Source organism: Suncus etruscus, chromosome 7 (assembly GCF_024139225.1).
Source record: "Suncus etruscus isolate mSunEtr1 chromosome 7, mSunEtr1.pri.cur, whole genome shotgun sequence".
NCBI lineage: Eukaryota > Metazoa > Chordata > Mammalia > Eulipotyphla > Soricidae > Suncus > Suncus etruscus.
This window is the reverse complement of record NC_064854.1, coordinates 130,927,049-130,941,710: the sequence shown is the minus strand read 5'-3', so window position 1 is coordinate 130,941,710 and position 14,662 is coordinate 130,927,049. Positions and strand designations below refer to the sequence as shown.

Below are 14,662 nucleotides of genomic sequence, written 5' to 3'. Positions count from 1 at the left end.
CGCCGGGTGTGGCCCCAAAACAAAAAAAAAATTTTTTTAAAAGATCTGGTCATTTGTTTTCAACCTAATCATTGCCTTGTTACCCATAGGAGTTAAATAATAAGATGAATCATAGATAACTGTTTCTGCCACGCCCTTGCCAGGATATGACAATGCACACATTCATTTAGAGGAAATTTATAAAGGACCCAATTAGAGACTTAATTGTCCCGAATTCACAATTAAGAGTTGCTGTGCTATTTTGCTCAAGCCAGTCACACTAAATAAAAATAATTCAAATTAAAAAAAAAAAAAAAAAAGATCTGGTCTTGGGGCCGGAGAGACAGCACAACAGTAGGCCGTTTGCCTTGCATGCGGCTGACCCGGGACCAGAGGGATCTGGTTCAATTCCCAGCATTCCATATGGTCCCCCAGACTGCCAGGGGCAAATTCTGAGTTCACAGCCAGGAGTAACCCCTGGGCACCACAGGGTGCAGCCCCCAAAGCAATCAATCAATCAATCAAGTTAAAAAAAAAGATATGGTCTTGTGCCTTCATCATTTGAACTGGAATTAATTTGATTAGATCCATAATTATTTCAGACATAAAAAAACGAGTCTGGCTACTATTACACAAGAAAATTATAGGTAGAAAACTTTCCTTATATAGGCAGAAAAAATAATGAAATAGCTATAAAAACTTATCATAGGACAGTTTGCCTCTAAACAAATATTAAAGAAATACCAGGACTTTTAAGTTAAATTAAAGAATTATTTTTTTTCTTTTTTTTGGGGTGGGGGGTGTCACACCCGACAGCGCTCAGGGGTTATTCCTGGCTTTATGCTCAGAATTCACTCCTGCCAGGCTTGGGGGACCATATGGGATGTCAGGTCTCGAATCACCGTCCTTTTGCATGCAAGGCAAACGCCCTGCCTCGTTGCTATTTTTCGGCCCAAAGAATTATTCTTTAATTTAAATAATAAATTTTGAAAAGAATAAATTCAAAATCTGAAAAGATATACCGTTCAGAAGCAAAATTGGGGGCCCGGCGGTGGCGCTAGAGGTAAGGTGTCTGCCTTGCCTGCGCTAGCCTAGGACGGACCGTGGTTCGATCCCCTGGCATCCCATATGGTCCCCCAAGCCTGGAGCGACTTCTGAGCGCATAGCCAGGAGTAACCCCTGAGCGTCACCGGGTGTGGCCCAAAAACAAAACAAAACAGAAGCAAAATTGACCAGACTTGTAGTTAAAGTCCTAAAATATAAATTCTGGCACTAGGGGGCACTCAAGAGATGCCCAGGGAAGACCTTCGCTTTAAGTTAAACTGAACCAAGCTACAAAACCTCAGAGAAAGCTGTCTACAGCAGAATAGAAATACAGCTTCAAACCGGATTTATATGAATAGTATCTTATACAAGTTGTATAGTATTTGAATAATGGAATCTGACATTAAAACTGACCAAAAAATACAACAACTAGGGGCTGGGGAGAGAGCACGGAGGTAAGGCCTTGCATGCAGAAGGACGGTGGTTCGAATCCCAGCATCCCATATGGTCCACCGAGCCTGCCAGGAGTGATTTCTGAGCATAGAGCCAGGAGTAACTCCTGAGTGCTGCTGGGTGTGACAACCCCCCCCCCCCAAAAAAAAAGAACCTCCAAAAAACGCCCATACTAAAACAAAAAACAAAAAACTGACATTAAGTTTAAAAGCTTTCAGCTTGAAAATACAACTGAGGAGACCAGACCAACAGTGGGTTGGGTGCTTGCATTAGATGACGCCTACCTGGGTTCAATCCCTGTCATCCCATATGGTTCCTGGGGAGTGCCAGGAGTATTTTTTTTTTTTTACTCCACCTCCCGAGGAGTAATTTTTGAGTATAGAGCGAGGAATAACTCCTGCCCGAGTACCGCTGGGTATGCCTCCCCCAAAACAAAAACATAAAACAAAAAACTGGGGCAAAAGTGATAGCACAGGGGGTAGGGTGTTGGCCTTGTGCACAGAGTCAGAACTTACTGAGCACTGCTGGGTGTGGCCCCAAACTGAAAACAAAGCAACAACAAACATATATAACAACTAGCAATTCTGATTTTACCATACTAAAATTAGACATTTTATTTCTATGGCTTTGATATAGGGGATTGAAGCCAAGAGCATTCATACATGAGGCATATGCTCTGGTCACCGAAAAATATTCCTGGGTAAGATTTAAATTCCAAATAGCTTAAAAGTCCTGCTCATAAATAAGACCACAAAAATATTGTTTTTCTCCAGGATATAATATCCCAGGCATTATATACCAAGAATCCTCATTTCTTCTTTACTGTGATTATTTCATATTCCTTATCTTTTCTCTACCTCTCAAACTATAATTAATTTTTTAAATAACATTGATTTTTTGACAATTAAGGCAAATAAATATTGCTTTAGGAACTTCACAGTGGGTAGGCTGGAGAAATAATATAGGGATTAAGTAACTTGCTTTGCATGCAGTGAAACCCACCCAGTTCAATCACTTGTTCATCACAGTCTCCTGAATAACCCCTGAACACTGCTCTGCATGTTCCCCAAGCCCAGTGATTCCATCCCCCAAGGAATTTTGCAGTAGGAAACCAAGACTTCTCATGGTATTTCACAATTACAGTCTCACAAGACCAAGAACTCCAGTTTAAAAACATCTGACAATATGGAGGTCTTTCTGGTCATTTCAGCAATGACCTATAGAGCAAAATGGTACCAGAAAGAGCAACATTCACTAAAAAGAGCAGAGTATAGGCCATTAATGTGTTTTGTATGGCAGATACATAATTTCTTTTGCCAGTCAAGAGTATGATAAGCATTAGAAATACTACCAACAAGCTCTGATGCAGAAATTCAGTTCAATCTCATTACAATTCAAAGGCTGTCTCTTTAATTCATCTATAACCCGTAAGTGACAGTCTTACTAAATCCATATCCTCACCCAGTTATTCCCACTCCAAGTGGCTACTGTGAAATCTTCCCTTCTGTTTTCTTAAAAAGTAAAAAAATCAACTAACAACCCAGTTACAATTTTAGATTTTAGGGAAGGACAAAAGTTATAAAAAGTGGGAAGAGGGGGCCGGAGAGATAGCATGGAGGTAAGGCGTTTGCCTTTCATGCAGGAGGTCGTTGGTTCAAATCCCGGCGTCCCATATGGTCCCCGTGCCTGCCAGGAACAGTTTCTGAGCCTGGAGCCAGGAATAACCCCTGAGCACTGCTGGGTGTGACCCAAAAACCACAAAAAAAAAAAAAAAAGAAAGAAAAGAAAAAGAAAAAAAAAAAGTGGTTAGAGGGAACTCTTTCTACCTTCCATTTCTTTTGAATCACCATAAAAAGTAACAGTCTCAAGTGGTCTTGGAGTATTTCATACCTTGAAGAACCTGTATTTGTTTAGCAGCCTCCTCAGCTTGACTTCGATAGGCTTTTCTTTCCTCTTCCAAAAGAGCTAAAAGTAAATGAAAGAAATAGAATCTCGTTTTGTTAATGTAAAGTTTTCAGAAGTGATTAGACAGGGTGCTTGCCTTGCATGCGGCTGACCCAGATTCAATCCTTGGGCATCCCATACGGTCTCCCCAACACTACCAATGTTCCTGAGGGAAGAGCTAGGAGTAACCCTGTGCCTCACTAGGTGTGGCCCAAACACAAAGACAACAGAAAAAAATTTCCTAAAGCTTACCAAGGAAAATAAAAGTAAGTACATTAGTATTAGCAGTTAAATAGCTGAGGTTATAGGAACATAAAACAATAGTAAATGATGACTATATTCACTAAATAATAGAGTTTTCTAGGTTCTGTACCACCAAGAAAACATATGCTATATCCTTCATGTGAGAAGTTTTCTTGGTAAATGTTGATCAGCACGCCGAGCTTACAGTTTAAAAACAATGATAAGATTAGGCCGATGCTTATTTCCATATAGGAGGAAACAGGTCTTGGTTTTGAGCCCAGCATCAGAGTCCCCAAAGCACTGCCAGGAAGAAACCCAGAGCACAGAGCCGGGAGTAGCTTTCAAGTACCACTGGGTATGGCCCCCAAATAAAAACTTGACAAAAGAAAAAAATAAAACCTAGGGGCTGCTGCAATAGCTTAATGGAAGTCTTGGGTTCAATCCCAGGTCATGAGAGTACCAGTTGGAATGACCCCAAGTAATATGCTACAGCAGTACTGAGCACTGCTAGGTGTGGCCTCCCCCCAAAAAGCACCCCAAAACAAAAACAGACCTAAAATCTTCATAGTAACTACTGACAAAATAATTGCTGCTTGCTAAATACTTTTCATTATAATTAAGTGAATTAGCCTGGCTTCTCCAAAATGTTTAAGCTAAGTAAATGCCAATTCCAATTTTATCAAGAAGCAGAAAAGTAAAAATGGTTCCAGGAGTTCCTAGTTTCCTACTGGATGTGAACCTTCCTCCTAGCAATTAGAAGGAGCAAAAGGACGCCACTGGCCATTCATATTCACTTTCTCCTCATTCCAAGACTTTCTATGGTGCTAGCTGGCAGCTATAATAAGGTAGTTTCTGTGAGTGAAATGGCAATGTAAACATCTTCAGCACTCAGCTGGGGCTCCACTAGCAAGTGGCTAGGACTAGAAGATCGTCTGGTTCTTTCCACTTACTAATAAATACACTAATCATAAGAGAATATAAATGCTCCCAGTAACATTAAAACTAAAACTTAGAAATTTATATGCATTATTTTTTCCTTGTATTGTAGTTAAAAATACAAATAAGATCTTTCATAGGTATAGGTCTTTCTTAGGTCCTCGTATTAACAACATCAAGAAAGTAGAACAAGTCTCCCTAAATCATTAATTTGAACTAAGTTCAAAGGTAAGTGAGTGTCCAAGATCAAAAAGCCAATAACAGTATGGATCTGAAACAAGATACCACACTTCTGGGTGGACATGTGGAGCCATTCAGTTACATATTACCTTCTTTTCCCCTAAAAGACCAATGTAATTTTGATCTCACCTTGAAGTTCAAAGCATTTTTGTTTACTTGTTCTAGCTAGCTCCTGGGCATCAATTAATTCTTTGCGAAGATGCTGAATGTCTTGTTTTGCCTCAATTTCTGACTGTCCACCTTGTAATTCATCTGACAAAAATGTTTATTTTAAAAGCAAGAGTTAGTATCACATTGTAATTACAACTCAAGATTAGTTAACAGCACAAATGAGTTAAGTAAAATGTAGTGGCAGACTGGATTATATTTAGCATTTCAGTTATCTTTACCTTGACAAAATAAGAATTGTTTTATATTAGAAATTCATTGTTATAACACTATAAGTATTAATATAACACATATAGTTATATATTTCACTCATGTAGAGTCAAAATATACTTAATATTTAGTGAGAAAAGCGTATTTTGTTCTTTATTAATTTTGAAATTTGATAACAAATCAGAAAACCTTTACTAGGAACTTAATTAGAAATGGAAAAACAGAAACAAACTTTTCTTCAAGAAATATTATTTTAACATAATTTCCCAGTTAGACATATAAAATAAAAACTAGACTGAAAGGTTCACTGTGCTCACTTTGCCATCAGATATTTGCCAAATACTCCACATAGAGCAAATACGGGGTGAGTTACTAAGAAACATAATAATCTAAATTGTTTTATTCAAATAAATTGGCTTCGACTTCATATCACAAATATGTGCCTTCTCCAAGCTGTTTCACATCTTTCACTGTATTCAAAATTTTCTACTAGTTTTACCTGAAATAAATGCAAAAGTAAAACAGAAAAAAAAGGAAGAAACTTGCATTAAAACCAATGCAGTTGGGGCTAGAGATAGCATGGAGGTCGGGCATTTGCCTTGCATGCAGAAGGACGGTGGTTCGACCCCGGCATCCCATATGAACCCCGGAGCCTGCCAGGAGCAATTTCTGAGCGTAGAGCCAGGTGTAGGCCCTGAGAGCTGCTGGGTCGGGCCCCAAAACCAAAAAATCAAAACAAAACAAAATAAACCAGTGGTTTTTCGTCACACATCTATTTCACTTTCAGAAGTTATTTTCAATGGTTGTAACTTTAATATTTCTTGAAAAAGAAAAACAATTTCTATTAATTATACTTCAAATTAATGCTTAACTTAATTTTGCTAATCCTAGATAAGGAACATAAAAAGCAGAACTAAAGGGGACGGAGAGATAGCACAGCGGTAGTGTGTTTGCCTTGCAAGTGGCTGATCCAGGATAGACGGTGATTTGAATCCCGGCATCTCATACGGTCCCCCAGGCCTGCCAGGAACGATTTCTGAGCACAGAGCCAGGAGTAACCTTGAGCACCATCGGGTGTGACCCAAAAGTCAAAAACCAAAAAAAAAAAAAAAAAAAGAAAAGAAAAGAAAAGAAAAGAAAAGAAAAGAAAAGAAAAGAAAAGAAAAGAAAAGAAAAGAAAAGAAAAGAAAAGAAAAAAAAAGAAAAGAAAAGAAAAGAAAAGCAGTACTAAAGATGAGGTGTTTTCAAGAAGGAAAGAATGAAATTTTCAATGAGGGAAATGAATGGGTAATCGAATGTGATGCTCATCTATCTCGACAGCTACAGAGCTTAACACAGTGGTCTCATAATAATATGCTCTGCATTTTAAAGCCCGTTAAAAACAAACATACAGGGCTGGAGAGAGAGCACGGAGGGAAGGTTTTTGCCTTGCACGCAGAAGGACGGTGGTTCGAATCCGAGCCTGCCAGGAGTGATTTCTGAGCGTAGAGCCAGGTATGATCCCAAAACAAAACAAAACAAAACAAAACAAAACAAAAACAAGAAAACAATCATATAAATTACAAAGCATAACCATGTATACTTAACTAAATAACCCAACATATTAGTAAGTGCCAATGAATATTTTTTATTTTTTCCACTCCCCTAATATAATTTTTTAAACTTTATTTATTGATTTGATTGATTGATTTGTTTTTGGGGCAAATCCAGAGGTGCTCAAGGGTTACTTCTGGCTCTGAACTCAGAAATCATCCCTGGCAGGCTAGGGGACCGTATGGGATGCTGGAAATTGAACTGGGTCCCTCCCAGGTCAGCTGCACACATGGCAAACACCCTACCGCTGTGCTATCTCTCTGGCTCCAATATTTTATTTTTATTTTTATTTTTTTTGTTTTTTGAGTCACACTTAGCAGCGCTCAGGGGTTCCTCCTAGCTCTCCACTCAGAAATCGCTCCTGGCAGGCTCGGGGGGACCCTATGGGATGTTGGGATTCAAACCACCAACCGTCTGCATGCAAGGCAAATGCCCTGCCTCCATGCTCTCCCTCCGGCCTGGCCCCAATATTTTAAAGAATGTATACACATATAAGTGTCGGTAAAGAAAAACAATGAATCAGGGTTATGATTAATCTTCTTGGAGAATTGTATCTGGGCAATTTTTTTGTTGTCTAGGATTTAGCACTCTGATTGGAACTCAATCACATCATTGTATAACTAGGAGAACAGTACAGTAAAAAAATTCTTCTTTACATGATGCCAAAGCAGGAGATCTGGACTCTGATTCTTCAATATGTCAGTCAGAAGCAATGGCACATTACAGGGACAATTTTCTGATTCTAGAGAGCTGACTGACATTTACCACCACTAACAAATATTTGATTCAAGGCTAAAATCACGTCATTTTTCTGTGTGCAGTCTGTAAAAGAATTGAACGCTGACCATCACAGGCTTAGAAGCCACTCCACGGCACCATAGTTGTTTTGTGAAGCAAGATGGCTTTTAGGGAAAGTTACTTTCTGAGGAAAGAGAGAGAGGGATGGTTGAGAGAGAACAAGGATTTTCCAGAGTGAAAAAGCAAGCTAGCCAAGACATAAATGTGCTCAGGGAGAACATGTGCTTGAATCAAGCCACAGCACTTTATTTCAAAAACTCTTATAAATACTAATTTGTTCCTTACTATTTTCAATCTAAACACGTAAACATGAATGAATATAATCACTTAGAAGTGAGACAAATAAAAGAAGTAGGGCCCGGAGAGATAGCACAGCGGCGTTTGCCTTGCAAGCAGCCGATCCAGGACCAAAGGTGGTTGGTTCGAATCCCGGTGTCCCATATGGTCCCCCGTGCCTGCCAGGAGCTATTTCTGAGCAGACAGCCAGGAGTGACCCCTGAGCACTGCCGGGTGTGGCCCAAAAACAAACAAACAAACAAAAAATAAAATAAAAGAAGTATTACTACCATATAACAGCAAATCAAATGGGAAGTTATTTTAAGCAACTATTTTCATCTTTAAAAAATTTTAGTTGAGGGCCCGGAGAGATAGCACAGCGATGTTTGCCTTGCAAGCAGCCGATCCAGGACCAAAGGTGGTTGGTTCGAATCCCGGTGTCCCATATGGTCCCCCGTGCCTGCCAGGAGCTATTTCTGAGCAGACAGCCAGGAGTAACCCCTGAGCAACGCCGGGTGTGGCCCAAAAACAAACAAAAAAAACAAAAAAAACAAAAACAAAATTTAGTTAAAAGCGACCATAAGCAATCAGGAAACAGGAGATGAAAATGTACAGAGAAGCTCACAGCTGCATCACTCAGCACTTTTCCTTTCGCAACCTTAACTGACCCTTTTACAACTTAAATATTTTTTGTTTGAAGCACCAACACTTAAAATCGTTTGTTTCTACTTTGAAAAAACCTTATCTTAGTGTTTTAAACTAAAATGTAAAATTTCACACCACATGCAGAACTGATTTTGTCGGTGAATTTGAGACCCTGGTTTAAAAAGCCACAAAACAGAGCCGTACCTTTCAATAGGGCCACTTTAGCAAGGGGTTCATTTAGGTCTTGCTCATCCATTTGGGCGTCTTCAGGGGAGAAAAAAAACGGTTACAGAAAATACTCAGCTCTATTGGAAGGCAATTAGAATTTACATAAATCATGAAAATATCTGTAGCTACAGCATTTAAATAGTCGAAAAGAGTTTAGACAATACAGCCATGATTTACAGAAGATTGCTTTCGGCCCCAAACTTTGGAATCTCCACCCACACGGACCTATGGAATAGTTAAACTGCTCAGTCAGTACCGTTACCATGCAGATGTGTAAAAAGTTAGATGAAAACTTACCTGTAGTGTCGTCACTACTTTTTTCCTTGCTGGGACTCAGGGTATCGGATAAGTCAGATTCCTTTGCTCTCGTCTGGTTTTCTATCAAGAAAAAAAAAAAAAAAAAAAACAGAAGAATCATTACAATTAAAAAGTTTACATATATTTACTTTTTAAAAACGGCTTCAGGCTATGAGTGTTCTAAATCTACTAGTATGCAGATTACTTTTAAATTAACTGAGATCACTGAATCTCTTACTTCTTCACCACTCTAGTCCCAAATGGAATGCTGGCTGTTATTACACGAAGCTCATATTAAATTATAATGTGGATCATGTCTGCTGTGCAGAGGGCTGGGCTTTTGTTCAAGGCTGTCCACTTGCCGACTGGAAACAAAAATGAAGCAAGCTTTGCTAAAATATTCAGAGAACTGAAACAAATATATCAAAATTCCCAGGACAATGTGGACACTGTATGAAGATGATGAAAGTAAATGGTCCTATTATATAAAAACACTGTAGAAAGCCTGCATCCCATTAACTTATATTAGTAATACTTTAAATGAAACCATACTATACAAGTAACATTTAAAAGAATATAACTACTTGAACCCCACTGAGAAAAGACTTAACTATTTCTTTCAGTTCGGGGGTTGATTTTACTTTAATCCCAGTGGTGCTGGAAACTGCTCAACTGATCAAACATATAAATCTTGAGCCATTTATCTGGCCTCAAATCTTAACTTTATTATTTTTTTCAAATTTAAAATATTGGTAAATAACATGCTACCTGAACCAATGAACCCTTGATCTAATTTTCATTGAATAGATCTGAAAAATTCTGAATACAAATTCAACAATTTATTAAAGATGACTGGGAATAAATTAGGTCCTAGATCTTCATCTAGAATGGTACAACTATATATATATATATACCAGAGGTTCCTAACCTTATGTGACCAAATACCCCTTTTCCAGAAAAAAAAATTATTCAAATAAAGTGTTTTATCCAGAAAATCCCCCACTTCCTAGAAATCTACCTGATAAAAACAAACAGAAAGCATTCTCCATTGTTGGTGAGGGGGCTAACCAACTTCCTAGATATGCCAGCACTCTTTGCAGGGGTAGCATGGAAAAGGTGGTGTGTATTATGGCATCAGTATAGCATTTGTAGACATAGTTATTTCTTTTTTTTTAAACTTTATTTATTTATTTATTGGTTGATAGGTTTCTGGCCCACACCCAGTGGCGCTCAGGGATTTCTCCTGGCTCTGCACTTAGAAATTACCCCAGCAGGCTGGGGGCCCATTTGGGATGCCAGGAATCAAACCAGGTCCCTCCCAGGTCGGCTGCATTCAAGACAAAATGCCTTGCAGCTGTGCTCTCTCTCTGGCCCCAGAGATAGTTATTTCACTAGCCATAATGCAACACAAAACTCAACCAAGTTTTACATTCCAGGATTTAGTCATAATCTGATCTCTGCATTAATTTCCACCTAACTTCTGTTTTCAGTAAGGTTGGTTTCTTTACATGAGTGAGGTATGTAAGCTAACATTTATTTTTTTTTTTTGTTTTTTGGTCACAACCAGTGGTGTTCAGGGGTTATTCCTTGCTCTGCGCTCAGAAATTGCTCCTGGCAGGCACGGGGGACCATATGGGATGCTGGGATTCGAACCATTGTCAGTCTTGAATCAGCGGCATGCAAGGCAAATACCCTACCACTGTGCTATCTCTCCAGCTCCACATCATTATTTTTCTTTTTCTTTTTTTTTGTTTTTTGGGCCACACCCGGCAGTGCTCAGGGGTTACTCCTGGCTGTCTGCTCAGAAATAGCTCCTGGCAGGCACGGGGGAACCATATGGGACACGGGGATTCGAACCAACCACCTTGGGTCCTGGATCGGCTGCTTGCAAGGCAAACACCACTGTGCTATCTCTCCGGGCCCTCATCATTATTTTTCTAACTCCAACGATCCTTCAATACTTGGATTATACATTTCTTTTTTTTTGGTTTTTGGTTTTTGGCCCACACCCGGCGGTGCTCAGGGGTTATCCTGGCTGTCTGCTCAGAAATAGCTCCTGGAAGGCACGGGAACCATATGGGACACCGGGATTCGAACCAACCACCTTTGGTCCCGGATCGGCTGCTTGCAAGGCAAATGCCACTGTGCTATCTCTCTGGGCCCAGATTATACATTTCATTGAATACAGTGTGGGCCTCGTCTAAGGAATTCTTCCTCTCTCCAACATGCTGCTCTTTTACTATATCTTCCTACATGTCTTACACGTTTTTGCAATTTATTTTTATTTTATTATTTATTTTAATTTATTTTATTGTTATAGCACTGTCTCTGTGCATATATATCCACATATAACTTCCTTAAAATATAAATTCACTAAACATGTCTTTTTTATGTATCTAATAGTACTATTTTTAATACTATATATAAAGTATGTGATGCAATATTTTTGTGTTTTTGTTTCTAGCATTTTTGTTTTGTTTTGGGCCACACCCGGCGGTGCTCAGGGGTTACTCCTGGCTGTCTGCTCAGAAATAGCTCCTGGCAGGCACGGGGGACCATATGGGACACCGGGATTCAAACCAACCACCTTTGGTCCTGGATCGGCTGCTTGCAAGGCAAACGCCGCTGTGATATCTCTCCGGGCCCTTTCTAGCATTCTTTTAAGGAAATAAAAATACATACACTATGTAGGTGGAAACTCTGCAGCATTATGTATTATGAAATGAAAAATATTCAAGATATACGGCGTTGTGGGAGGGGCATCCCTGGCAGTAATCAGAACTCCTGCGAGTCACATTGGTAGTAATGAGTACAGCAAAGTGGGCTGAAGGTGTAGGGCCTGAAAAGGTCGTGCTGTTGTTGCCGCTATGAGTTACAAGAGCTACCTGGTAAAAGACAAGATGGCAGGATTCAGGGAGCCACAGGGTACGAAGGACCAACTTGGTTCTTTGCAAGACCAACTTACCCCAGCCCCCTGAACTGTTCCAACTATCCCCCACCTCTACACTTAACATTTGAAGAGCAGCCTTGCACATTATGCCATCCTTAGATGAAAAATGGTTATACATTTAACAGGGAATTATTAGTTGTAAATATTTAATGAAGTCTAGGAGGATTTATAAAAGAGAAATCTTATTCTGGAGGGAGAACCATGACACACATTTACTTTTTTGTTTGTTTTAGACCACATTCAATGGTAATCAGAGCCTTCTCCTGTCTCTGTGCTCAGAGGGCACACCTGGCAATACTCAGGGGACTTATATATGGTGCTAGAGATCAAACCTAAGATCACTGGCATTCTAGGGAAGTACTTTAACCTCTGTATTCCCTATCTCTTCAACCCATACCGCTTTCATTTTTTCTTTTTATGTTGCGCTGAGGACAACAACAGGGCCATTCCAGGTGGTGCTCAGTATCATGCAGTAACATAGCAGCACCAAGACTCTAACAAGGGCCTTGAACATGCAATGCATGAACTCTCCCACTGTGTTATGTCCCTGGACCTACACAGTTATTTTCTACTTCCTAGAGCTACGCAGTTAAAAAATTACAGTAGTATACAGGTTATAATAGAATGTGAAAACCTATTTTCAGTTATAAAAGTAACCAAGCATCTAAAACTATTATTGCCAAAATATTTAATAAAAACTTAAAAAATACATCTTGTGAGAAACTTAAAATAACTTAAAAACTTAAGATACGTCTTGTGGGAAATAATAAGGAAACTCTTAGAATATACAGTTTTCGAAATGAGTGATGAATTATAAGCAACTCTGGCCACTTTGCTTACTGCGATTTTCAGTCAAAGGCCTACTGGCAACAAACCAGGAACTTTGCACTAACCTTAGAGGCCCGTGGGAATCAAATCTGTGACCTTGAGGGAGTTATTTTTCAACATTCTGGTTTTGACCACAAAGTGACAGTCTAATCTAATCTGTATTAAGATAGAACACGAAACACTGGGGGAACAGAATGTATAAAAACAAAAGTGATTCTTTTCATATTTTTGGCATTTTTATCTATCAAGATATTAAAGTACAGCAAATGTATTCTTCTGCCTTACTGAAAACCTTGGGTCTTTCCTTGCAAAATGGGACTGAACCAAGATACAAACACCCACCCATCGTGCTACCAGAAATCTTAGCAGCCCTCACTCAGTGCTGCCATCTTCCCGGCGGAGAAATGGTCAGACTTTTGCACCAAATTCCTAAAGAAAATAATGGCCAGCAACACTTTCCAGGTAGTCCAGTCTTGGTTGATACCTCTGTGGTCTTCTCAAAAGTGTGTATGATGGGGGGAGGTTCTCCTTTCCACATGAACTACAGTAGCACTTCTGTCTACTCTGACAGAAATGGCCCAAATCTGAGACCTCATTTCCAGGTCATCAAATCTGTTTCATATTTATAGATCCTGGACCACAGGACACCTCAATATCTTACAGTAGTGTCAGCCCATTAGTATCACAGGAAATTGATGGAAAAGTTAATTTAACATCATAATCTACCAACTTCAGTGAGCCTTAACCATAGCGCAGAAGGCCCAAATAGAACTAACCACTGACTTTAACACCAGGGAGAGGGGCTGGAGAGGTGGCGCTAGAGGTAAGGTGTCTACCTTGCAAGCACTAGCGTAGGACGGACCGGGGTTCGATCCCCCAGCGTCCCATATGGTCCCCCCAAGCCAGGAGCGATTTCTGAGCACATAGCCAGGAGTAACCCCTGAGCGTCAAATGGGTGTGGCCCCCCCCAAAAAAAAACCCCCAAAACACCAGGGAGAGAAATATCAGTCATTTCAAATTTATCTGTGTTGAACTAAGATTTGATAATTCCATTTGCCTCTGGGCTACAACAAGCAATATGAAGTAAATTTGTGTGTGCATCAAGGTAGGCTATGGTGGTGGGTGGGAGACTGGATGGTGAAGGGAAAGTCACACTGATGGTGTGATTGGTGTTTAAATATTTAATGCCTGAAATGACTGGATGATGAATAACTTGGTAAATCACAGTGCTATACTTAAAATCAGAAAAAAAAAAATCAACCAAAAAAGGCTACACTCTGGAGAAATATGTATTCTTCTGCCTTAAAATAACTTTTTTTGTTTTGTTTTGGTTTTTGGCCACACCCATTTGATGCTCAGGGGTTACTCCTGGCTAAGTACTCAGAAATTGCTCCTGGCTTGGGGGGACCATTTGGGACGCCGGGGGATCAAACCGCAGTCCTTCCTTGGCTAGTGCTTGCAAGGCAGACACCTTACCTCTAGCACCACCTCTCCGGCCCCTTAAAATAACTTTTATGGGGCTGGAGAGATAACAAAGCAGTAAGGCATTTGCACTGCATGAGCCAGGTTGACCTGAGACGGACCCAGGTTTGAATCCCAGCATCCCATATGGTCCCCTGTGTCTGCTAGGAGCGACTTCTGAGCACAGAGCCAGGAGTAATCCCTGAGTGCTGCCGGGTGTGGCCCAAACCAAACAAACAAAAAATAACTTTTATATTTTATTTATTTAGAGAGAGTGTGCTATACTCAGTGGTTCTCAGAGCGTACTTCTGCTCTGTGATCAGAGATCACCCCAGGGTGATCAAGGGACATATGCAATATCAAGGATTC

At 39.9% G+C, this 14,662-nt stretch overlaps 1 protein-coding gene across 18 annotated transcripts in view; it reads right to left on the bottom strand.

Annotated features, from left to right (window-relative positions):
• The window catches only part of SLMAP (sarcolemma associated protein), a 163,475-nt gene that overhangs the window by 17,760 nt on the left and 131,053 nt on the right, over positions 1 to 14,662 (bottom strand). For 11 of the 18 annotated variants that reach the window (XM_049776160.1, XM_049776159.1, XM_049776164.1 and 8 more), the window contains 4 exons: positions 9,055 to 9,135; positions 8,734 to 8,793; positions 4,969 to 5,091; positions 3,367 to 3,441 (listed from right to left, as the gene is read on the bottom strand). In XM_049776160.1, coding sequence (XP_049632117.1) covers positions 3,367 to 3,441; positions 4,969 to 5,091; positions 8,734 to 8,793; positions 9,055 to 9,135 — 339 coding nt within the window. The remainder of the gene's footprint in view (positions 1 to 3,366; positions 3,442 to 4,968; positions 5,092 to 8,733; positions 8,794 to 9,054; positions 9,136 to 14,662) is intronic. The other 7 variants (XM_049776170.1, XM_049776168.1, XM_049776174.1 and 4 more) reach the window with 1 other exon arrangement.